Genomic DNA, 25225 nt, shown 5'->3' with positions numbered 1-25225 from the left:
ATTATTTTTACGTACATATTTGACTGTTAAAGTATAACCTTGAATTAACAACTTTGATTTTTAATTCGAAATATCTTCAAACTTTTTTCAGGATAATCAAAATATGTATCGGTGAAAATATTATTCTCATCCTGTACAAACATATCAATGTATGCTTTTAATTTGTCATCCGACATAGCTGGACTTATATGCGTTTAAATACGCCCTTAATTCACGAAAATTTAAGGTTAAACAGTGGGGGTACCTTTATGATTGTTGATGATCCTGATACATGGATTCATAATGTCTCAACAGAATACAAAGATGCTATTCCTGATATGAGATGGCAACGTGAATACATCGCAGGAGTAACTGATATAGAATCGGATTATATAGGTTCTTTCGATACATTTTTAAATTTCCCATTAAATCTTCTTAGTGTTGACGAACTAGTCAAAGCTAAATTATACAGCAAGACAGCCGATTACCAATCGCGTGCATTTGGAATATTAATGAACATTGAAAATTTAGATTTCACAAATATCGATAGTTTATTTGTACTTTCATTAGCCCTTCGCAGCAATTCAAAATTATTTAATGAAATCAAGGCAATGCCTAGTTTTGACATCTATTTATGGCTTATCGGACAAATAATGGAAAACGATCCTGTTTTAGCTGCTACATTATGGAACGATAAACTTATGATACCTCAGTATTACAAAGACCGTGTCAAACTTCAAGGAATTATACTTTTATTAGAACCACTTTGCAAATCATGGTCAGATATTGAAATACCATCATTAGATAGCGACAAATACGAAACTATTTTTGCTTTCGCTTACGGCAACGCTCCAGTTGATATCAAAAACTTATGTCAATTTATATTACCAAGATTAATCCCTCATATTGCAGAAAGCAATGCATCCCATCTATATTTCAGAAGAATGCTGCCATATTGCGTCATGGAAAACCGAAAAGGACGCAAATGCGCCTTCAAGATTCTTGAAGAAATTTTGGGACACCACACTCACTTCCCTTCTTGCGTTTCCACATGGATTTCGATGCATCCGTACTGTGTTGCTGCTTCTAACAACCTTTTGGTCGATATTGAGAGAAAAGGAATCATGACAACTCAATTGAAACCACTTTTGCGTCAACTTATTCGTATAAACAAACTTTTGCAGTCAGGCAAGATTACTTTGACTCAGGAAACAAAAATGGAGCTTCCAAGAAGTCTTTGGAGAGTCGAATTCCCTCCTCCAGAAGAAGAAGTCAAAATCTGCACAAACACATGCAAACTTGTGCTCAAAACTTACCAATCAAAGTGGCTGACTGTTCTTCCTGCTCTGATAATATTAATTGTTTCATATATTCTCTATGTTTATTTGTAAATAAGCATTTTATATTTTATATTTTCTAATTAAAGGTGGACTTACCACTTTCTGACATGCTCTTTGAAAATCGGCGTGTCTATATTTTAATAGCAGAAAAGTATAGCATCCATATTAGGTACAATATGGTGATTCATATTTACTATCTCCTGACCAAAAATATTAACATTTAATATTGGGATAGAAAGCCTGTATGTCAAAAAAAATTGAGAGAATTCCAGAAAGTGGTAAGTACACCCTTAAAGTCTTTCAAACAATCATGTAATAGTTTATTGTAAGTAAGGTTATAAATATTGTATGAGAGCTTTAGTAAATGTTTTAGTTAACTAAATTGGGACTACTCACTAATTCCATTCATAAAAATTATATGGGATAAATTTTGTGCTTTCAAATGATATTAGCAAAACATGTTCATCAACGTATGGTATATCATACCTTTGCAAATACGCATTTCAATTGGTATAAATATCGATATTTGAAAATATAGATTTGAAGAAACAGATTTTCATTTTGTAGCATATAATAATACAGCCGAACATCTTATTTCACAAGGCACAAATATAATTGAAAAAGATAAAATTGGAGAGAACGATCATCATCTTGCAGTAAAATTATAATAATAAAGAAACAATTGAACATCTATAACTATTTGCGCAGCGCGTAATAATTGTTATATAATTGCTGAATGAGCGACTTCTATGATTTATTCTTGTTGTTATTTTTAAAAATCGTGAATAGTTATTTTAATATCGTAGATGATATGATTTTATTTAATAAACAAGAACTACAATTTAAGTACAAAAGACATTAGAAATCAGGAAGTTCAAGATCATCATCTGATTCGAAATTATCTCCACTAGCAGACTTCTTTTTCTCTGGACTTGGTTCTTTCTTTTCTTCTTCCTTTGGAGTTTCACTTTGTTTGCCTGATTTCTTTGAAGAAGCAGAATCAGAGTCAGAATCACCGAAATCCGAAGAAAACAGATCTTCTTCATGCTTCTCTTCAGGAGATTTCTCTTTCTCTGGTTCTTCTTTAGCTTTTTCGTTGTGTTTAGATGAACTGGAGAGTTTGGAAGAACTTGGAGAGCTGATTGAAGAAGAGCTGGAAGAAGAACTTGATGAGCTCTTCTTCTTTTTATCTGACTTTGAAGAACTTAGTTTCTCTTCTTCTTTCTTTTCTTCGGCCTTTTTCTCTTCTTCTTTCTTTTCTTCTGGTGGTTTGATATCTCTGGCCTGGTTATCTGAATCGAGCTTGGATCTGATAACAGCTGACAATGATGTTGAGTTCTCTGGCTTCTTTGGCTCTGATGGCTGTGCAATGTTGGATTTTCTGCCTGATTCTCTGCCAGATCTCTGTTTATATGGGTCATCTACATCTGTAGATGTAAGGAATGTTTCGGCATCTGTAGGATGTGAGGATTTAACAAGAGGAACGCGTTCTTTCTTGGGACCAGTTGAAGATTCGGTTCTAGCTGCTGTACTTGAAGATTTATGCTTTTTACTTGAATTAGAAGTCGAAATTAACGATGTTGATTCGGTTGTAGAATCAGTTTCAACAAAGTTCTTTCCATATCCAAATCTAATATTTTCTGATTCATGCTCTGGCTTATAGTAATAGTTTTCGGAGGATCCCATATCAATGCCCTCACTATCTGAAATGTCGCTATCAAAAGATGATGGATCTTTGATTTCATCTGAAGAAGAAGTATAATCTGGCTGTCGAATAAGAGGGATTCTAGATGTTGGAGCTTTATATTTATCTGTATCTTGCTTAAACAAGTCAATATCATCGTAAATATCTTGCTTTGGTCTTGCAGTTTGTGGTCGAATTTCAAATTTCTTGGGGGTTCTTGTTTTGTTTTGTGTTCTATCGAGCATTTTTTCTTTCTTTTCCATTCCTTGGATCATTCGGCGGCGATTTTCTGCATTTTTCTTTTGTAATTCTCGTAATCTTCCTGATAATGGAGGCTGAGTTGTATTAATTGTAGGACGAGCATCAGCAAGGGCTTTCATATGTTTGCTATAGGCGTCTTCTTGCTCCTTCATTAGAAGATACCTGTTTGCTGCTGGTTTCTCTCGAACAGACATTTTCTGAAGATATAAACGTACTATTTGGATTTATTGTTTATTAACATATTACACATTAACAATATGATATTAAAGCAAATCATTACTAAATTCACTCTGTCTCATCTATTAATTTTCGACAAATTATTCCATCAAATGAATTTGTAACAATAAACCATGCAGAATAAAAGATTTATTTTGTCCTAATACTGTTTAATGATTAAGGCTTCGTCTTCCAGAAGACAAATTATGAATATAGTTAGTAAAATTCTATATCACCTGACTGATTTCATTAATTAGTTACTTTCGTAGTAGAATCCCTTTATATTTGGCCTTAAGTAAACATAACTTTGAAAGTTTTATAGTTTATCAGTTTATTTGGGAAATTTTTGTGATTTTTATATTCAATAATTGACAATGATGTTGTAATATAATGAGCTGTTTCTCCATGTTTATTTATTTTTCATTGATATTTCTACAACGTGTGAGAAGAAGTTGGTGTGTTTCTTTATTGTTGTAGATCTGTTTGTTCAAATTTCATATTGATGCAAACAATTTCTTTAATCATTCGCAAATTCAATCCTTAAGAATCATCATATTTCCAAGATTTCCAAATTATATTATTTTACAGAATAGGAGTTAGAGCCGAGAATTCATATCTTACGCCTCTTATATGAATCTGAGAATATGGGTACAAATAGCTTGTTCGTATTCATGTCTGTAAGAGTCGAATAGCTTGTATATTACGATTATTTTCAATTCAAATGTTGTTAATGATTAGAAGCAAAAATAATCATAATCAAGATAATTTCAATTTTATATACTTTTTTGTGGCAACAGCACCCGTAAAAAAGTATACAAAATTGTTAAAAAAACTCTGAAAATTTGAATACTAGCAAAAGATTCTTTAACATTTGGAATACGTCTCAAACCTTATGCAAGATTTATCATATCTATGATTTCAAAAAAATCCTAGGCGATTAAAATTTCACTTTTTCACCAAATAGAACTGCTTTATATATCTTTCAAAGAATTTTCAAATTAGATATTCGAATTAGCTTAAATGGAACTCTTTGAATTCAATAGATATGCACATCTGCGGTTAAATAAACTTTTCAAAATTTTGTCGAGTAGGGGTAATTTTAGCTAAAAGTGACGCGCCTGTAAAAAGTGACACACTAGTGAAGGGTGTGATTACCGATCGGTAATTTCGACAGTTTAGAATTTAAAATTTTTTATGGAACTGTTGCGAGTTTCATAAAGAATTTAAGGAATATAAGCAAAGATTTGAATCAAAATCTTAGACCTAAGCCGCTCGATTCGCTCGCGGCTTCCGCGAATTACAGATCAGCAAAGATTTGAATCAAAATCTTCGAACTAAGCCGATCGCTTCGCTCGCGGCTTTCTTTATTATTTTAAATTTGCATATTTCCATCAAAAGTCCATAAGGTAAAAAATTTCGTTTATTTTTACTAAGAAAAAAAAGGTTTTTGATAATAAATTTATTTTATTTCGAAAAAGTAGCAATAATCGTAAAAGGGTATTGATAGGCTTGCTAAAGTAACTAATTTTAGCTGTCAAATACTTTTGTATTTTGAAGTAAATTAGTATAAATTTGTTTTTACTTTTATTTCGAAAAAGTAGCAATAATCGTAAAAGGGTATTGATAGGCTTGCTAAAGTAACTAATTTTAGCTGTCAAATACTTTTGTATTTTGAAGTAAATTAGTATAAATTTGTTTTTACTTTTATTTCGAAAAAGTAACAATAATCGTAAAAGGGTATTGATAGGCTTGCTAAAGTAACTAATTTTAGCTGTCAAATACTTTTGTATTTTGAAGTAAATTAGTATAAATTTGATATTATTTTAACTCCCTTTGAAAACCTCAATTTTTCATACAGAGGGAACGGGAATAGCATCCAATATTCCCTGAGAATGGTTGCGCATTCTCAGTTCCCTCTATATTTCGAACGAAGCTCTCATCGGTCTTTTTTTAATACTAAACGTTTTTTTCCCTGTCACTTTTAGCTGAAATTTGGGTTTGCCAAATTTGTCTGCCACTTTACGAAAATAGTCATTATCTTGCTCTACATAAGTTTCACTATTTTAATGAATAAAAATCCAAAATTTTTGTGATCACTCAATTTTATGATTTTATTCTCAATTTTATTCATTCATAACAATGCATCCAACAACAAAATATGAAATTAACAGAGTCAACAAATTGTCACAGAAAAGTGGGCAAATCGTTCTTAGTCAAGTACAAAGCCTATTTGATAATCCTCAGTTTATTGCATTCTACATTTACAATTTTCTATGGATACTAAACTCTCACAAAATAATAGAAATCGAAGAAAAGCCCCTTAAAGAAGCTTGGCGAGAAAAAGATATTCTGAAAATGCTCATTTCAAAATATTGGGAAAAAATGAAAAGTATTTTTGCTAATTTATTATATTGTAAGTATAAAAAGCGTGCATCTTCAAATAAGCCAACGCGAACTTCCTACAAAATTAGCGGATATTCAGAAAATTTATATTTTAGTTTTATCTTCTTGAACATCAAGGACTTAAAAACAAACTACATCTACCCATGCTACTACCTCATTGTGCGTGAAGGGCAACAGCAAATTTTTGATGCGCGACCTCATGAAGTAACACGATATCTACCTGAACATGATGTTTACTTACGATTTCTGACGAAGGAAATTGAATCTTTAAAAGTTAAGCAGAGGGATTTAGAAAGGAGAGCATGCGAGATAGTAATGCCACCAATCCGAACCCAGCGAAGTGATGGCGTAGATAAGGATGGTGGTTTGAATAAGGATCCTGATAATACTGATAAGGAAGACGAAATGAAGAATAAATCTGATGAAAAGGAGAAAAGTACTATTCCTGAATATTTAGTTAAGGCTTTTGAAAAGTTGATCGAGAAATGTGACCGTGAAGGGACTTATTTCTCTACACTGTATTCCTGAAGAAAATTATTTAAATGTCACTTTTTTAACGTATAAAAAAATTATTTATGATTGGCTTTTACCAATAAAACTTCTGTAATCAAATAAATAAAGGTAATTTAACTGCATTCCTAGTGATGACTGAAATATTATCAAAATTTGTTTATCTATCGAAGAAAATAACAATCAAAATGACAAAAATTTAAAATTCTACCTTAAGCACAAGAGATGTATTCAAATATTCTAGTATATACTAGAGGGAAAAAATATAGGGTGTCCAAAGGTGCGTTTAGCACAGCGCTCTATATGAGACTATTAAAGGAGATATATGCTGATTATAAATATATAATAAAAAATATGAATATATGTATATGATGAGTATGTTGTATTTTGGCGCCATGCCGGGATATAAAATGAATTTTGAGACAAGAGGCGGTTTCGCGGGAAATTTTGGCGGGATTTTTTTCATTTTTTTAATGAATCATAAAGAAAACATCCTCGCTCTTGCAAAAAAATGCAAAGACTGTAAAAAATCTACGAGACATTGGTAAAATGCTTCGGTATGGATGCTCCTAGCTATTCCACTGTAACGTATCATGTTAGGATGTATCACTTCATGAACAAAAAGGCGCCCATCATAAAAATTGACAAAAAATCGCCGGATCAAAGAAAAATCAAAGCAATTCTTCAAGCGCTAGATGAAGACCCAAGAGCATCACTCAGAAGGATAGAGGAGATGACAAAGATACCACGGACAACAGTCAGTTATTATCTGCACAATTATTTGAACTACAAACTAGCGTATACACGTTGGGTTCCGCACAACCTTAATTCAGTTCAAAAAAAATCTAGAGTCCAATCTTCGAAAGAGCTCCTCTCTATATTGGGTGCGTATCAATCCAAGAAGTTTCGCTTTTTAGTAACAGGGGACGAGTCTTGGTTTCAATATGCAACAGAAGCCAAAATCATGTGGATCCCGAAGGATGAAAATCCGCAAACATTCCCGAAGAAAAAAATTGACACACCAATGATGATGTTGTCGGTTTTTTGGGGCGTGAATGGCATCATCGCAATTGATATTCTTCAAAAACCTAATACGATGAATGCTCAGTATCTAATTGACAATGTTCTTATTCAAATTATCAATTCTGATGAGTTTGAGAAATCCAAACAACAAAAACAAAAGTTTGCAATTCATTTTGATAATTCAAGAGTTCACAAAAGTCATAAGGTAATGAATTACTTGGTGGAAAACAATGTCAAAGTTGTTCCAAACCCAATTTATTCACCTGATATTGCACCCTCTGACTTTTATTTATTCGGCACGCTAAAAAAGAGAGCTGAAGGACGCGAATTCGCGAGTCCAGATGATCTTGAAAATTTTGTAAGAGAGCAATTTGAGCAATTTTCTCATGATGATTTAAAGCGTGTCTTTCAAGCCTGGATCGATCGCTGCGAACGCGTGATTGAATCCAATGGTGATTATATTTAAATAAACTTTATATATATGTAACTTGTTTATTTCTATTCGCAGTATTCAGGTTTGTGCTAAACACACCTTTGGACACCCTATATATACTTATAAAAAAAACAATACAAACATTTATAGTTTCTGATGTGAATATGGTTTTGTTTTCGATAAATCATCGAAAACTAGATCTAATGAGAAGTTTTCTTCTGCTTCTTTCCACTTGCTGTCTATATCTGTGTAGAACTTTCCCGGAATTGGGAATTTCCATGATGGATTTTTCGGAATGGAAATACTCGATTTGTATTTGCTTTCTTCATTAGATTTGAGTTCTTCTGTGTTGACTTGGTGACGTCCACCGTTACTTGAAAGAGAATGGCCTTCAAGAACATCTGTTCCAAAGATGAATTCATCTGTCGAATCTTCCGAAATTTTGTTTTTCTTTGTGTTATCGAATGTTTCCAATGTTTCAGCATCAAGAGAATTTGCTGTTTTGCGATCATCAGAGAGTTTGTAGAAATCGGAACTTTCCGATGAATGTTTCTTCAGTGAGTTTGATATCTTTCGAAGAGAAACTTCGTTGTCAAACTGTGGTTTAAGAGAAATAAGAGATTTCTTGATTTTGACTCTTTTTTGTGGCAAAATTTCACCATCAGAATTAAATTCTGTTTCGAATTTGTACTCCGTGTAATTTGGTGATGACAATATAAGCCTGGAAGTATTCTTTGGAGCTGTTTCAAACAAATGACAAAGCTCTGTGAACCCAGTTCTTATGTCATTGTCAAATAAAAATCCTTCTTTGTCTGCAAGCTGTTTCTTCAATGAATAATACTTCGAATGTCGAAGCTGATGCATGCAAAGAAGATGCGATAGATCTTTTGATGGCCATGAAAATAGAAGATTGTTCGATTTCTGGATTTCAATCACAGAATCAAGAAATTCAACATAATTTGAGGCTGATGATGGATAAAATCCATCACAATTGATTGTTTTTATCGGACAGACCTGTAATAAATACTTGATTTGATTAATTCCTGCATCTCCCGAATAATTATTCGAAATATCTAAATATTCGACCTTCGATGAGATCTGAATAGCTGTCAATACTGAGGTAATGTATTTTCCGAAATGTCTTAGTGCATTTCCTCTTACGTCAAGTTTTTGGATACTGGAATTATTCGCAAGAAATGAACATAAATTTGTTATTTGATCACTCTCCATCTCGCTGAAACATCCTCTTAATGAAAGATTACTAAGTTTCTCATTCTTCTTCAAGAAATTGAAGAAAAAATTATTTATTGGATTATTATTCCATGTTAGTCCAATAATTTTAGAGAATTTAAGTTTTTTTAGACTGATAAACAAATTAAACCATTCATTGGCCGATGAATTTGCGTCTGAGATATTTAATTCTAAATTCTTTTTACAATTCTGCGACAAAAAGGTCATAAATCCTGTTAAAGCGCCATCATCCCATTTAACATCCTCTAATTTAATGGAAAATAGCATCTGACTGATTGAATTAACTTGAGAAAAACCTGATGAACATTTATTTTTACTTAAATCAATAGACGTGAGCTGAAACTTCGAACAAATCTTAAAAACTTCACAAACATCAACATCGCTATTAATTAGAACTAAATTAGTCAAACTTGTAAATTGATTTAAAAAATTTGAAATCTTTGTTGGTAAATTACCATATATATTGATCGTCTTGAGTTTCTCTACTATTGGTGACTTGAATATAGAACTAGAAAACGCATTTAAACTATCTTTTGTAAAACTATTAATAAAGCCAAGAGCTGATATCTTTTTTGCAACAATAAAAGAAGAAATATCTTTAAAATCTGCATCATTGAAATTATCACCACAGAATATAAAGTTTGTAACAACATTTGATGGACTTATCTCAAAATTATGTGAAAATTTTCTAAATTTTGGTCCAAGAGGTCCTTGAACAGCTAATCTTGTAATTGTTGTGTTTTTTGTGATAAAATCAGATATATTTGCATAGGGATCAAAATCTGGATTTGATTCAATGATTAATGTATCAATGAAGTGAGATATAGGTAATATATTAAGTACTGATGGTATACAATCCTTAAATGCGTATAGTGCTTTAAATGAAAGTGAATTTTTCCTGAAAATACAAATATTTGAAAGGATTTCAATGAGTTTTCCATATTCACTATTCTCTAATGCCTCTATATAGTTTGTTAATCTGCCAATGATTGAATTATATGTAGGTTTTGAGTGATAATTTTGAAATGGATTCATTCCTTTTTGGTGTAATTCCTCATCTGATAGTATAGATCGCACGCAATCGACGATTTCACCACTTATCTGATTGATATTTGGTGAGTCAAATGAAATTTTTGAGGATCTGAATGTAAGGAAAGCGCTTTTGGATGTAAATTCAACAGATGTCAAATCATTCCATGAAAATTTGTTTAATGCATTCATGTCTATCGAATAAATGAGTAATTTTGGGGTGGTTATTACAAGAATTTTGTCATTTTGATCTGTTTTTTCTGCTGGTTCTTTAATAGCCTGAACAAGAATAGGTGTGATATGCTCTGTTTTAAGTTTTTCTTTCAGTTTTGCAACTGAAGATTCCATTACAATGACTTGGAAAACAAGGTTAAATTATTGACAATTATGTAATAAGAGTTTAAAATTTTAACAATAAAACTAGTAAAGCTTAAATTTAATTCAGATTCAAAGTCAAAATACTATCCAGAATTCAAAACTTAATTCTCAAGCTCAAAACTGATACTCACTATGTAACTCTCATACGGTATATGTCAATAAGCATTTTTATCAAGTTCAATTTTGAAAATTCAAAAAATATATTTTTATAAAAATTTTTTTGTTTAATTGAAGAACATTTTATCCATACTAAACCCTTTATTATACTTTTTATAAATACGATCAAATTACTGTTGACTTTTTTCAAATTGCTCCAATTCCTCTCTTTTTTGGAGGGATTGAAGGAAATTGAAGTAATCTTCCCTTTGTTGGTAAGTAACATATGAGTCTGGTTCTGGGAAAATGATATCAATTGAATTAAAAATTGAATCATCTTTAATAAAGATATCTAAGAACGCCAAAAATACGTAGACGCAAATAATTAGCGTTTCCGTGATATTTTTTGAGAAACTAAATGATTCAAGGGACTCGGCTATAGTTGGAATGGAAATGAAGAGATATGCTGTAACGAAAAATAGAAGTTTCTTGATGTGATGTGTTCTGTATGCTCTTGGTTCATTTCTTTTGCTATTAAGATAAAGGTCCAATGAATCAATAATAAAAGTTGAAATTAAGCATGTCATAGTAATTGTAAGTACTTTCAAGAAATCACTTTCGTATTTTTGAGAGAGAGCTTCGGAAATTTTCTTGATGTTGACGATTTCTGAAAGTGCATCTAATAATTTAACGAAATATCTTGCATTGCGGCAGAATTTGAAACCTAAATCGAATGGGAAAATATTGTAAATTGCCAATAAGATGGAGTAAGTGTAGAGAATAAACTTTGCGTCGCCATATTCAATTTGATTTGGAATAAAAATTTGTAAAATAAGACGTGGACTGAATGACATTAAAAACCCGAGGATATAAGATCGATAAACAGATACTCCGTCAAATATTGTTGAGCAACGGATATAAAAAAGAATATAAATAACGTGGAAGTATATATATTATCTATGATCTCAACGTAATCATTAAATGTTGCATTAATGATTTTATGATTGATATCCTGTACTTTTTGGATAAAATTATCCATGTAAGAATTTGTCACTTTTCGGACTTTCCGAATATCGAATTATACATTTGTCCACTGTTATGAATTGTCTAAACTATTTATATTCTTAACATTCTATTTTTGGTCAAAATCTTCAAGTATTGAACGAAATTCACACTCACATTTAATGAAAATCTTATTGTTTTGAAAGGTTGAATTAGTACTCGTGATTTTAAAGCATTTTTGCATACTTTTAGCAAAAATAAAATCTCCGAATAAATTTTTAAACGTACACTTCCTCTAATGACAATAAGACGTATATTAACACCACTCAAGCAGCACGATATTCAAGTAACAACTACGAAGCCAAGAAACTATGTAAAGCGAAAAACTATCTGCACAATCGTTGGAGAAGTTAAAGATGTTGATTTAAATTACATTTACGACGTCAAAAATAGAATGTTAGGCGATGCAGAACTCAAACGTCTTTGGAGAATCGTTAATGCTCATTTGCACTCAGAAGGACGGGAAAGTTTATCGTATCCAACTGAATGGATTTCAAGTTCGGAATCTCAAAAAATCCTTGAATTAATACAATCTCTTTCGGCATCAGTAAGGAGAATTCGTGATGTTACACAAACAGCGCAGTATAACAAAGAAGGTTTGCTTTTGGATCAAACAGCAGACTTGAAAGAGCAAATCAGGAAGCTCGAAAGAAAGATAAGCTACAAGCAACAGCATCTGTCTGAAATTGGAACTGAAATTTCAAAAGAAAAACTTGAAATTGGAAAAGAGAAGAAAATGTTTATCCAAAAGGAGAAACCGAAGTTAGCACAGATTGCTAGACTGCAGAAGCGCTTAGAGATCATTGCAAATCAATAATAATTGAAATATTAATTGATTAAGTACTCTATCTTTCATTTGTTTGATATGATATATATAAATGCTATTGTTTTACTTTATAACTCAAGATATGTTGTATAAAAATTTTAATAATATTCACTTTCTAAAATAAAACTAATGTATTTCGCTAAATGATTAATGGCGTTCAATATCAATACCTATGTGTTTGCACTTTTTTCATTTTATTATATAGTTTGTCATTTGAATCATGGATAACCCATTAATTATTAAGTGCATAGAGCTTGTCAATAAATACGAAGATAACTATCTATGGAAATATTTTGCAGAAAATCCGAAATTTTTCGACTCAAACAACAATGGAAGAATATCAGAGAAATTAATTTCGAATTTATCTCAAAACAAATATAACTCGGCCAAAAATTTTAAAGATGACTTGATACATTACTTCAATTCTCTCGAACAGACACAACAAATGACAGATTTAGAACAAAATTCTTTAAAATATTTAAGAAAACAGATCAATTCCGACATCTCTTCAATTGAACCACTATCTGTACAACAGTGGTTAGAGTTATGGCCAAATTTATACAATAACCTCATAGATAAAATATCAAAATCTGAAATTTTAAGCAATCGACCCCAATTACCTACAATAAATAACTCTAATATGCCTGTTGCAATAGATAAATCTAAACTTTTCTCTCTAAAGAAACTAATCATCGCTGGATTGGATGATAACGAAAAACAAATTGTTTTCAATTTAATCAAAGCATTAGAATTTCCAAGTGAACAAGATTCTGCATCTATTTCAATCGACTTACTCAACATATCTAGTGAAACATATTTTGCACTCATATCCTATCTTAAAAGAGTTAAAAGCAAGAAGAATTCTGATATCTTGGGCTCAAAAAGATAATATCTCATCAAAAAAGTATCATGTAAAATCCTTCCAAAACTATTTTGCAATTTTTGAAAAATTTTAATAGCTTGCAACCAAATGCTATGCAGAGTGTTGAGAAAAACTTAATTCTCAGAGATTCTCATTTGTATCTTTATTGTATCCCAAATTTGATATTTAAATATACACTTGGACTCTTTTCTAAGTGATAATCTTTATCTTGTTCTTGTTCTAAATAATACCGTTCACCATTTTCTTTTACATTTTATTTATATTATTCATAATTATTTCCTACCTATTTAAAGGATATAAGTCCAAAACAATAGATTTTCTCAGCATGGTAAGCAATTGTGTTTATTCATTCAGTTGACTCGTATCACAATAATAGTGAATGAATTAGATCCTATAAAAAAGATGAAGACATTTATGATTGGTATTAATCAGATATTGTTTATGTATAATATCAATCAAAGATCTAAAATTTTTTGTCAAAAAAATGTTTCTAGCTTTTCTGTTATCAATAAAAGAAATCAATTTACCTTCAAGTTCAGAAGAATATCAGGAAAATTTAAAGCCAGATACTGGTGTTCGACTTAACTGTGATTCTGGACGCGCATTACTTGTATTTCATAATAAAAATTTCGATATGACTACATACGAGATCATAGATGGGAAATCCATTAAGACTCAATCTATGTCAAATGATGAAATTCCAAATTATCTTATTGTCAACCAAAAAGAAAGAATCGAAATTTCCGCAAAAGAAGCACGAGTACTCTACATGTCATACATACCACTCGGACAACGCTGCCAAAAATATTTTTACATATCAAATCAATTAAATACTAGCGTAGAATTTACCGATGAAAAAACATTACGAAATGATAGATGTTTTATCTTCGCACCACTTGGTAATAAGACTTATACAGTTAGCCACAAATTAAACGATCATCAGGACTTATTTGTTGCAAAACCAGAAATGAATCTAAATAGAAAAGATTTTCATAAAATAAATAAAGGTGAAACATATAATGCATCATCAAGTAACCCTCTGATCTTTACTTTTAATACAGAAGAGAATTTTCCTGGATCATCAATTAAATTTACAGTAAATTCCAAGTTTCCAATTAAAATAAAGGAATTTGGAGAGTTATATGATGTCAAACCAGAAGAAACTCCAACTCCTGATCCACAACCTGATTCCAATCCTGAGAAAACATCATCCAGCGCAGAAACAGTCGTAGAGAAGGAAGATGATAGAATGTCTGTCTATGTTTTCATTATGGGTGTTATTATTATATCGTGCATCGTCTACGTTTTCAGTAAATGCATCAAAAAGACGAAATCTCCTCATGATGATGAGAATTTAATGGATGATAATATTGTTGTTGATGAAGATATCATTAATAATAGTGGTGATGATGATATGCCACTTAGTCAACCAAATGGTGGCGAAAAAACTTTAAAATAAATATGAATATTGATTTTGCATACTCTAGAACTATATTTCTGATTTTTAATAATTGCATATGCATTTTCTATTATTCAGATAAGCTTATGAATGTCATAAAATCAGAAAATCAAATCAATTCAAGAGGTCAATATGTTTTAACTTATTTACAAATTGGAGACGTATAGAGTATAGGCGCTTTTCATATGATATTGTAAATAAAAGAAGAAATAACTTTCATACACCTATTATTTTTATTCAATTGAAAAAATGAGTAAAAAGTCGATTGATACAAAGTATCGACCATAGCAGCAAGTTAAGTATATTGGTTTTGGAGACTGAACTAGATTTATTTCAAAAAAATTACCGAAAAATTCAATTTGATCTATATCTGATCCTGAACTACCTGCACACGCTGATTGAAGAGTATAAAGCCTGAAGCATCTAACAAAATTTGTATTGTAGCTAAATGAAAATTTTTGAGATTCGGAAATTCCCATAGCATAATTATATTCTTGATAACCTTTGTAATTTCTTCCATTTTCACTAACTTCTGCTGCAAACTTTATTGGACGGCACTGATGGGAAGTTGTCGTGATTTCAAAAGATTCGATTGTAAGATAATGAAAAGGGAAACAAACAGAAAAATATCCTTGATTTGTGTTTGATCCCCAATACGAGTAACCCGAAAAATTAAAATCAAAAGCATTTCTAACAATGAAATTTGAAAAATGATCTGATTCATCAAGGACTATAGTTTCATAGTATTCATTTCCATAAAGATTATATAAGTATCGCAGTATGCCATTCTTAGCTAGATAGCTAAAATGCAAATATGGAAGGAAATGCAAGCATCATAATTTTTTATTTTTTACCTTTATTCGGGTTTCATAGATCAGAAAACTATATCGGTTTTCAAACCAGGAGAAAAGAATAATTAACTTGCATGGATGCAGTTTAATCATGAATTAAGATTGCATTTGATTTCGAAATGCAGAAATAAATCACTTTGGATTCCCGTCAAACTCTAAGGATAAGTATGCCTTTATATGAGGAAACTATCTACGCTATTCATTTGCCGGCACAAAAACTCAAGTTGCCTGTGCGCAGAAAACGCCAATTTTAGGATCCTTGGTAGGTGGTCATGCATGTTTTCTAAATGTTGGAAAAAGTAGTGTATCCTAAAGAATTTTTAATAAAATTTTTATAAAATTAAAAAAAAAATAAGGAAAATATGGATTAGTCTGATGCTATGGCAATAGAAGAGAGTATGGTGCTTTGCCTCTGAACATCCAAAAAGATTTATGTCAAAAAAAAAATCCAAAAAAATCAATTTGATTTATATCTGATCCTTCATTGTCATCACAAGCTGACTTTGAAGTATAAAACTTTAAGCATCTAATAATGCTTGTATTGTAATTAAACAAAAATGGCTTTGTTTCATATATACCAATAGCAAAATCGTAGTCTAACTCTCTATTTTGCTATGGGTATCTATGAAACACTCTCTATTATTATCACTAACTTCTTCCCCTTTCTTGACTGGACAACATGGATAGATTGCTATTGTTATTTCGAATGATTCACTTGTAATATAATGTTAGAGAATAATCAAAATCAAAAGCCTTGTTTATATATATATATATGGCGATCGTCTAAATGATCAGATTCCAGAGAAATAAATTAGTAATAAGCAGTTCCATGAAAGTTGTATAAGTATCGTAGTACTCAATTCTTTTCTAAAAACTTAATATACAATTACAGGAAAAAACGAAAGATTTAAGAGTGCATTTGCAACTTTCTATACTTAATTTTAATAGAAAAAAGTATAGCAGCCACGTTAGACTCTACATGGTGACTGGGATATAAATTGAAAGAACGTCAAAAAGTACCAAGTGGTTCTTTTGTTCTTATTTTAATATAGTTTTTGTCTGTGAAAATTGATCCATTGGCATATGGTACAATTGACCTGAAACTATATTGTTTAAGGTTAATACTCGATGAACATTCAGACTCGTTGTTATAAATTTGATTTAAAGTCAAGTGGTAAAAAAATTGACTCCAAAATTCATGTCTAATAACAGATTTCTAGGGATTGAATGATAAGCAGAAAGAAGATTCTTAACCAAGCAAGGAGTGCAAATATTATTAGTTTTGAAAAATCAGAAATTTTTATAGAAAGATATATTCGATGATTTATGTTATAAAAAAGACAACGGAATATAGGCTATTATTGCCGTTTCTTTTGCAGTATTTGTTTTGTAAAATAGTTTTGTATTTGGTCTTAACTAAAATACAAAGAGAGATTATGTTATTATTATTAAATTGAATATCTCCATTTCCTGAAGCTGTCATTACAATTTTTGGATTCTCAATAAAGCATTTATCAGTAATGATATTCGAATAATATGTATATAATAAAATTTGCCCTGAATTTTCCTTTATTACTGAATTAGAAATATAAATGAGAGAATTCGCATACCCAATATATATTACTCCAGGAGAAGTAGTCTTTGTCGAAGAATAAGAACTATTCAAATAATTAGTGCAATGAATAAAATGTTGTGAATTTGCGTGTTTATAACATATATAATCTGCTTCATTTGTGATAAATTGACAAAAGTTTATGTTTGATGTTCCTGATGGATCATTCAAAATAAGATATCCAACATTATAGTTTGTTTTGCAGTTACTTTCATTGGTTAAGACAAATGAAATATATCTGTACCAATTACTAATCACAGCACCTCCTGTTTCACTTGTATAACCTGAAATTGATGATTCTTCGATGAGATTTAGATCATCACTATTCTGTCTAGCTTCAACTGATGTGTGAATGCCATTATTTGTTGTAGCTCTAACTGTGCAGTTTATTCCTGTAACTCGACATTGGAAAAATGATCCATTTCGAAAGACTGTGCATGGAACTCCACCATCACAACTGCATTTATTAAATTCTGTTTCACTGATTCCTAAATAGTTTGGACCTATTGATTTAATCCAGATACATGTTAACTTTATGTCACCAAATTTACAGTCTGTAACAAAATATTTTCCAGTTGGATATGCTTTATAAAACTGTTTTGAACCATCAGTATTTGTAATTGTTGGTGGATCACTGAAGTATCTATTCCAATCTTTAATTGAATTATGAAAAAACAAAGTATATGAGCGTGCATTAAATACATCAAATGATAATATATTCCTAAGTTTTGAAGTTTGCATAATTAATTTGAGAATATTTTAGGAGAAAGCATGAAAATCTTTCAAAATCAGGTTCATACATATTTTGATTGGGAAAACGCATGGTATATTTGATATCCGAATATTTCGGAGAAATAGAATAGATTGCGATGAAAATATTTAGACCGATAATTGAAATCTTTACAAAATTTAATTTGAAAGGGAATATAAATTCATTTCCACTTTTTCAATTAGAAACACAAATTTTGAATGATATTCAAAATCAAAATGCATAATTTTATTGAAAAAGTAGTAGTAATTGATTTTTTGGGATAAACAAAAATAATTAAATGTAAGTTTGCGTTTATATATTGTTTGAAATTATTGCATAAATCATTCATATTTGATCTGGTTTTTGATATTTCAAAAATTAATTCAAAATCTCTGGGATTCGATTATTCCTGAATTAAATTTCGAATTGAATAAGTTATAGCAGTCAATTACTCTTTAATAACGACATAAATAATAAGAAATCCTTCTTATCTTATGGAAATTTTCTTAAACAAATAATTTTATATGGTAAATTTGAGAGAATATAAAATGATTTAATATAATTAACTTGATTCCAGAGAAGAAAAAAACGCAATTTCTGTATTCAAATATGGAAAAAGATTCAAATTTTAAGAAAACTGTGTAAAAATTCAATGAGTGAAAAAGTTTTCAATTGTCCAAATACTATATAAAACTTTCGACTGTTGGCATGGATTATTGAATGTGTAACATTTCACAATTTTTCCCTAAAATTGAATACAAATATTCAATTGTTGAATTAGATGTCATAAACTTAATTTCAGCTCATTTTCTATTTGATTTAAAAATTTATCTGGCCATGTTGATAATGATGCATTCTAATTCATTAGGACCCCTCAGCAGAAGGCCAAAATTCTTAGTTTTGCACAATTAAGTCCATGCAAAATATCATGGAAAAGCTGAAATGTTGATGATGCAAAGTCGTTCACACCTAAAGGAATTTAAAACTCAAGAAGAGGCAGCTGAAATTTCTAAAACGATTACAATAATCTTCGGAATTTTTGTTCTTGATTCACTATTTTCATTCTATCAAAATATATCTCAACCAAAATCAGAAAATACTCTTACAATAAAGGATCTTACTGGAAGACCATTAAGTATTGAAAATATAGATCTCATTTGAAAAATTGAAAATTTGGAAAGCTGTAATTCAGCTCAAAACAGGCATGCCTTCAGATCAACAAAGACTAATATTTGCAGGACAACAATTGGAGGATGAAAGATTATAAAATTCCATATGGTTAGACAACTCATCTTGTTTTAAGATTAACAGGTTTCAATAATATACATTTTTAATAAAAAAAATTATAAAATTGAAAAAATAAGGAAAATATGAATTGGTCTGATGCTTTGACAATAGCAGAAAGTATAGTGTTTTGCTCCTGGACATCCAAAAAGATCTATGTCAAAAAATTTTCCAAAAAATTCAATTTGATTTATATCTGATCCTGCATTTGGATTACAAGCTGACTTTAAAGTATAAAGCTTAAAGCATCTAACAAAACTTGAATTGTAATTAAACAAAAATTGCCTTGTTTCGGATTCTCCCATAGAATAATTGTATTCTTGATATCCTTTGTACTCTCTTCCATTATCACTAACTTCTGCTCCGATCTTGACTGGGCGGCATGGAAGGCTTGATGTTGTGATTTCGAAAGATTCAATTGTAAGATAATGCCAAGGAAAGCAAACTGAAAAAAATCCATGATTGTTGTTTGAAATCCAATAATCCAATGGAGAAAAATTAAAATCAAATGCTTTGGTGACAGGGTGGTCTTCATAATGATCAGATTCCTCAAGAGAAATGGTTTGGTAATAAGCGGATCCGCGATTATTGTATAAATATTGTAGTATTCCATTCTTTTCTAAATATTTAAAATACAATTATTTTCCAAATTAAACAAACAATGAAAATATATGATCATGTAGACTTATAAATTACAGTTACTTTGCATGCATTATGGTACAGATCACGTATTTATGTGTTTGTATCCTCATGTGAAGTAAATGAATCTAAAATACAAAAAAAGTGCACGTTTAAAATTCATGAGTGATCCGAAGGTAGATTCCCAAATTCGTGCTTTGAAAACAGAACTCAGAAATATGAAATACTCTGGTAGATGGAATCAAGAACTTCTTCAAAATGGTGATCCATCTATATATTTGCCAATAATGCATTTTCTAATTCTAGAATATAATCAAAATTTAGTTTCTAAGATAGCAGAAAAAGGATATGCTATGCAAACAGCAACTGATCAAGAGTTTGTTACGAATTCTATGAAAATATTAAAAGAAGAATGCAATTTTTCAACAAAATTATCGGTTATAAACTTTTTCAAACCAAAATTTGCACTCCAAAAAACGGAATTTTTACTAAATGCTGCCAAAGCTGTTCGAAGTTATGGTACAAAATTCTAGATATCCTCAAAAGAATGCTCCTCCTTCATAATACATTCAAGTATCGATTTTTTTAAATTATACAGTCTCCATTATTGCAAAATACAAATATTATTGATAAATCAATTCTAGTTACTTACGTAGTAAATGCTATTAACTAGAAACTTATAATCCTAAACATCTTTCTATTAACAATCAAATCTATGTTATTTTTATAAAATGAACTCATAAAAATTTTCATATATGCCAAATATCTTATAATCAATATGTCATAATTGACACAAAAATGACTAAAGATGGACTTACGCGTCGATTATGAATAATTCTGAATTGAAAATTTGGAAAAACAATGAATTGGAAGAAAATTTGTATGGGAAGAATTAACGCAATACTGTGTATATGCAATTTTTATCATTTAAACGTGAATTTGTATTGTGATTTATTTTTGGTGCCGGACGATAAAAAATTTTAGGATGTCTCTTGAAGAACTTTTCAGGCAAGCTGAATGCCTAGAGAGTGGACGCAAGAGTGGAACATTAAATAGCATTGGTCTCAATCAAATTGGTGGATTTTTTGATAAAGTAGCTACATCAGACGATTATTCAATCGAAGGAAGGCTGTTTTTAGCTCAGAATGGAGTAGATTCTGCTAGAATAGAGAATATTATCAATTCTATCATCGCTGAAGAAAACAAATCCTCAAAAGAAAACAAGAATGGCGATAAAACATTAACTTATGAGCATATTCACTATCCACGTCTAGCCAATCAGCAGGTAGAATACATGAGAATGCAAAAAATCGATAATTTATGGCATGAACTCCTTGATGACGCGCTTGAAGAAGTCACAAAAACAAGAAAAAATCGTTTGGTTGTAAATATGTCAAAAAATTACTTCCCATCGGAAACAAGTACAATTCTTCCTAATCAATCCCGTGCAGAAACATACGCAAGAAAAATATCATCTTTTCAAGATCCATGCCAAGTTATTTCAGACTCGTTAGATGCATTAAAGGAAGTATCTGTTAATGGTGAACCTAATGCTAAAGCTCAATTTGGATTTTTCAAAGCATTCAGTTACATTTTAGATAAAAACTTCTTTACAGACCCAGATGAAATAGGACATCAAGCAACACTTCCAGATGGCATCAGAGCGATGGTTAATGGAAGTATTAAGTTCATGCAAGAGCAATTTCTTGAAGAAAATCTCAAAAATGCAAAAACACGTGAAGCAATCGATTTGTACGTACAAGATAAATATCCAGATGCGATGGCACCATGGGCACAGATATGGGTTGCCTTAAGATCTGGTCTTTACGACGTTGTTTCTCAAATTGTAGATCAATACACAAGAAACAAGAGGAAATCTGATTTACTTGATTTCATGGAAGCTCTTAATACCTTTGTCATCAACAAAACGGAGCTACCAACTCCAGAAGCCCGTCTAAAATTATTAAATGACGTATCAACAGGATTGACCGACGATCCGTTCCGCCAGCAATGTATGGTCTTTGCTGTTGGCCAGGAAATACCAACAAACTCTTCTGTTGCCCTTTCCGCTGAAGATTTCATTTTTTCATTGATTCAACCACTTCGATTCACTTCTCCAACGAGTGGTATTGACATATCATTACTTGCTTCAGTACAAGACACCATTTACAATGAAGCAAACCAAGTTTTCCCAGATTCCGGATTTATATTGCCACTTTTACTTCTTCTTTCACTCAATTTCGAGTATTGTGGCCAAGAACTTGCTAAATGCACCATCTATCCATGCGAAATCGTCCACGCTTGCATTGCATTGAAATCCGCCAAACTCTGGGACTCTCCAGCGATCACAAACATGATCGGACAGTTTGTGTCCTTCCTTCCGGCCATTTACATTGGTCGGGCGGTCGATTATCTCTCATTTGCCGGAGATCACAAATTATTAACAAATTATTTGTTGACTATTGATCCATCCATTGCCAGACTATCATTAGAAGGACGAGAAGCAGCCAGACAGCTCATCCAACAAGATATTGCCGAGTCAGTTATCTCTGTTCGCAGTCTAAAACTTACTTCAATCATTGGCAACTTCGAAGACGGATTCCAAATTGTTGAAGGCCTCGCAGACGACGAGATTCTTTCAAAAGAAGACATTTATTGTGCTGTTGGCCTTGTCACTGATTTGATTGAAGAGTTCCACATGCGAGGAGATATATTGAAAGAACAGAGGACACAAAGAATTGCGTTTGGATTTGCTTTCGCTGCTCTTTCTCTTTCTAATGAAATTGGATTGTCCAATTTGGAGAAACTCATTGAAGACTGCGAGAAACTCAACAAGACTGTCTATGATGACAACTTGTTTGAAACAAACGCAGTAAACACAGTGAGATGTCTCTGCCACGTTGCGAAAGTCTATTCGTACTTGGCAAGAGGAGACACAGAAAGTGCAATAAGAATGGCATCACAACCTCCTCACGTAATTCCAATGAAACAGGAGTTCGTGAAGAAGGCAAAGGCATTTATATCTCCACAGTTACTTGATGCAAGTGATGTAGAAGTAGCAAGGACAATGGTTGGTTTTGATTTGGATGGAACAGTAAGAGCTGTTTTCGCTGGTTCTAATGTTGGAAATGATGTTTTCGCTCTTTGCGTGAGAATGATTGGAGATGTTGTTGCAAGACTAGCTGCAGAAGTAAAGAGATTGAACAACAACACTGCTCTACAAGCACTGCAGACATTCTTAGAAAGTACCAAGATTAATCAATAAAAATATAGATTTTTATTTGTATAAAATTTTTCATTTTTCTTAAGGGTGCACTTACCACTTTCTAACGTAGTCTTTCAAAATCAATATATCTTTATCGGAATATCAAAGATAACAATAATACTATGCCCTATATAGTGGCTTACAATAACTTTTCCCTGATCAAATATATTCAAAATATATTAGTCACTTTTTGAGAGTAGGGACGACGATTAAAAAGTGAATATATATATATTAATAGTTGCCTGATACTTTTTCGGGCTTATTTATAAGTCCGAAAAAAGTGTCACAACTATTACCTTTTTATCATAGAATGCAGGGATATAATGCTTATTTGTCAAAAAAATTGAGAGAAAGTGATAAGTTTACCCTTAATAAATTATAACTCATTATTTTTACATGAATATTACTATGGCACACTGTACATTTAAGTAATCAAGCATATAATTACAATGAATAAAAACAATTTTGTCATCATGATAAAGCATTATAAGAAAATGCCTTAAGACATTTTTCTCTGATGGGAATCCAAATGTCATGGTGTATTATCCCTTTCAATCTTAAAACCTTAAATATTTCAATGAATTCATTGAAAATATAAAATTCTGATCATATGTAATCAAAGATTTTCAAAATGTAAAAACGAAGTCCCATTAAGTAGATTATTAAAAATCCATTTCAAGCATATCATAAATGAAATATGAAAGCTTTTCTAATTATTAATTCTAAGTTTCAATTTTAATTTACAATAAAGTCGTGTCTATTCTTTTAGATACCAAATAATGATAACTTTATAAGTTTTAATTAATGTAAAATAATACAATTTACTTCAAAATAGTAGTAGTTTCGCATATTCATTTATAAATATATGATTTTAATGATTATAGGTATTAAAAAAATAAAATTAATTGAATTTGTTATATTTTCTACTTTATCAAAGTGCATGCATTGCATCTCTTGAATATCTTGATAATTCTAATCAAGTTATTACAGGAGTAGGTGCCAAAAGTGCTTACTCTTAAACAACCATCGGATTTCCGGGTGAAATCGTGACACACTTTCGTCTTTCGTAGGCAGTGGTGGTTGTTACAAAAGGTAACTTCGAATGTAGCGTGAAATCTGCAAAAAAAATTCTGAAATTTGAATGGAGAACACAAAAATTGAATAGTTTACGTCAATAAAAAAGAGAAAAATAAAGCCAATGTGTCTCGAACCTAGGACTTAGAGCAGCAATCCCACTGTTTATCCCATTACAATACATGCATCTCTCACCTCAGTGAATGAGATCAACTATATGATAACTTTTTCCCCATTATATTCTTGTGGAAAAGTGACAAATAGCAACTTTGACCCTCTCTCGTTATTACAGGCTGTTCTAAAGATTTCGGAGGAGAATTTTTTATCCATAAAAATGTAACAGCAATACAAAGCAAAAGCTATAATGATTTTGCATTTCAAAACTGTCAATATTATATAAAGTCACTTCAATTTAAAGAAAATAGCCAAATTACAAGGATTGATAAATACAGTTTTTATAGAACTTCCCTCAAAATTGCAAATCTCAGTGAATGCAAATTACTTGGAACTTTGAATGAATCGATCTTTGAATACTGTAGTTATCTGGAAACGGTCATTCTACCCCCAAACATAACAAGAATAGGAAGTAATTGCTTCAGTTCCAATTCAAATTTAAAAACAATTAATCTACCAGATTCAGTAGAAATTCTTAATAGTAATGCATTTTATGGTAGTGGTTTGATATCTTTTAATATTTCCTCAAATTCTAATTTAAAAAGAATTGAACATACTTGCTTTGGTTTCACAAAAATTTCTTCATTTTTCATTACAAAATCTCTAGAATTTGGATATGGAATATTTTATAATTGTCCGATAGAAAACATAACTATTGATCCTGAAAACCCATATTATAAAGTTGAGTCAGCATCATTATACAGCGGAACAAATAATTCAACATTATTTTGGGTTGTTCAAA

General features: G+C 31.0%; 9 protein-coding genes and 1 pseudogene across 10 annotated transcripts, besides 12 other annotated features; 7 read left to right on the top strand and 3 right to left on the bottom strand.

Annotated features, from left to right (window-relative positions):
* Window positions 1-238: 238 nt before the first annotated feature.
* TVAGG3_0293160 (uncharacterized protein) lies at window positions 239-1397 on the top strand (the record flags this gene model as incomplete). The annotated part of the gene is made up of 1 exon (XM_001583791.1): window positions 249-1370. The coding sequence occupies one exon, from the start codon at window positions 249-251 to the stop codon at window positions 1368-1370; it is 1122 nt and encodes a 373-aa protein (XP_001583841.1).
* A 2-nt stretch (window positions 1398-1399) lies between these two features.
* Window positions 1400-1432: a mobile genetic element.
* Window positions 1400-1432: a terminal%2Cinverted (terminal inverted repeat of tvBac_53III transposon ID:TVAGG3_0293150).
* Window positions 1433-1580: 148 nt separating this feature from the next.
* Window positions 1581-1613: a mobile genetic element.
* Window positions 1581-1613: a terminal%2Cinverted (terminal inverted repeat of tvBac_53III transposon ID:TVAGG3_0293140).
* Window positions 1614-2108: 495 nt separating this feature from the next.
* TVAGG3_0293130 (uncharacterized protein) lies at window positions 2109-3559 on the bottom strand (the record flags this gene model as incomplete). The annotated part of the gene is made up of 1 exon (XM_001583792.2): window positions 2178-3458. The coding sequence occupies one exon, from the start codon at window positions 3456-3458 to the stop codon at window positions 2178-2180; it is 1281 nt and encodes a 426-aa protein (XP_001583842.1).
* A 1006-nt stretch (window positions 3560-4565) lies between these two features.
* Window positions 4566-4594: a terminal%2Cinverted (terminal inverted repeat of MuDR-3_TvMULE3 transposon ID:TVAGG3_0293120).
* Window positions 4566-5483: a mobile genetic element.
* Window positions 5454-5483: a terminal%2Cinverted (terminal inverted repeat of MuDR-3_TvMULE3 transposon ID:TVAGG3_0293120).
* A 127-nt stretch (window positions 5484-5610) lies between these two features.
* Window positions 5611-6432, top strand: TVAGG3_0293110 (uncharacterized protein; the record flags this gene model as incomplete). The annotated part of the gene is made up of 1 exon (XM_001583793.1): window positions 5836-6411. One exon carries the CDS (start codon window positions 5836-5838, stop codon window positions 6409-6411), a length of 576 nt encoding a protein of 191 aa, XP_001583843.1.
* A 227-nt stretch (window positions 6433-6659) lies between these two features.
* Window positions 6660-6687: a terminal%2Cinverted (terminal inverted repeat of Mariner transposon ID:TVAGG3_0293090).
* Window positions 6660-7962: a mobile genetic element.
* Window positions 6756-7882, top strand: TVAGG3_0293100 (annotated as a pseudogene). Its single transcript has one exon. A coding segment is annotated over exon 1 (1127 nt).
* Window positions 7935-7962: a terminal%2Cinverted (terminal inverted repeat of Mariner transposon ID:TVAGG3_0293090).
* A 31-nt stretch (window positions 7963-7993) lies between these two features.
* TVAGG3_0293080 lies at window positions 7994-10477 on the bottom strand (the record flags this gene model as incomplete). The annotated part of the gene is made up of 1 exon (XM_001583794.1): window positions 7994-10477. The coding sequence occupies one exon, from the start codon at window positions 10475-10477 to the stop codon at window positions 7994-7996; it is 2484 nt and encodes an 827-aa protein (XP_001583844.1).
* Window positions 10478-10759: 282 nt separating this feature from the next.
* TVAGG3_0293070 (uncharacterized protein) lies at window positions 10760-11635 on the bottom strand (the record flags this gene model as incomplete). The annotated part of the gene is made up of 1 exon (XM_001583795.1): window positions 10795-11457. The coding sequence occupies one exon, from the start codon at window positions 11455-11457 to the stop codon at window positions 10795-10797; it is 663 nt and encodes a 220-aa protein (XP_001583845.1).
* Window positions 11636-11903: 268 nt separating this feature from the next.
* On the top strand, window positions 11904-12482 carry TVAGG3_0293060 (uncharacterized protein; the record flags this gene model as incomplete). Its single annotated transcript, XM_001583796.1, has 1 exon — window positions 11904-12482. The coding sequence occupies one exon, from the start codon at window positions 11904-11906 to the stop codon at window positions 12480-12482; it is 579 nt and encodes a 192-aa protein (XP_001583846.1).
* Window positions 12483-12710: 228 nt separating this feature from the next.
* TVAGG3_0293050 (uncharacterized protein) lies at window positions 12711-13613 on the top strand (the record flags this gene model as incomplete). Its single annotated transcript, XM_001583797.1, has 1 exon — window positions 12712-13380. One exon carries the CDS (start codon window positions 12712-12714, stop codon window positions 13378-13380), a length of 669 nt encoding a protein of 222 aa, XP_001583847.1.
* Window positions 13614-13858: 245 nt separating this feature from the next.
* On the top strand, window positions 13859-14857 carry TVAGG3_0293040 (uncharacterized protein; the record flags this gene model as incomplete). Its single annotated transcript, XM_001583798.1, has 1 exon — window positions 13859-14833. The coding sequence occupies one exon, from the start codon at window positions 13859-13861 to the stop codon at window positions 14831-14833; it is 975 nt and encodes a 324-aa protein (XP_001583848.1).
* Window positions 14858-20955: 6098 nt separating this feature from the next.
* TVAGG3_0293030 (nuclear pore complex protein NUP93 nucleoporin NUP93 dead eye protein family) lies at window positions 20956-23235 on the top strand (the record flags this gene model as incomplete). Its single annotated transcript, XM_001583799.1, has 1 exon — window positions 20956-23235. The coding sequence occupies one exon, from the start codon at window positions 20956-20958 to the stop codon at window positions 23233-23235; it is 2280 nt and encodes a 759-aa protein (XP_001583849.1).
* A 39-nt stretch (window positions 23236-23274) lies between these two features.
* Window positions 23275-23301: a mobile genetic element.
* Window positions 23275-23301: a terminal%2Cinverted (terminal inverted repeat of tvBac_53III transposon ID:TVAGG3_0293020).
* Window positions 23302-25225: the final 1924 nt, after the last annotated feature.

Source organism: Trichomonas vaginalis, chromosome V (assembly GCF_026262505.1).
Source record: "Trichomonas vaginalis G3 chromosome V, whole genome shotgun sequence".
NCBI lineage: Eukaryota > Parabasalia > Trichomonadida > Trichomonadidae > Trichomonas > Trichomonas vaginalis.
This window is presented reverse-complemented; position numbering and strand designations above follow the sequence as displayed.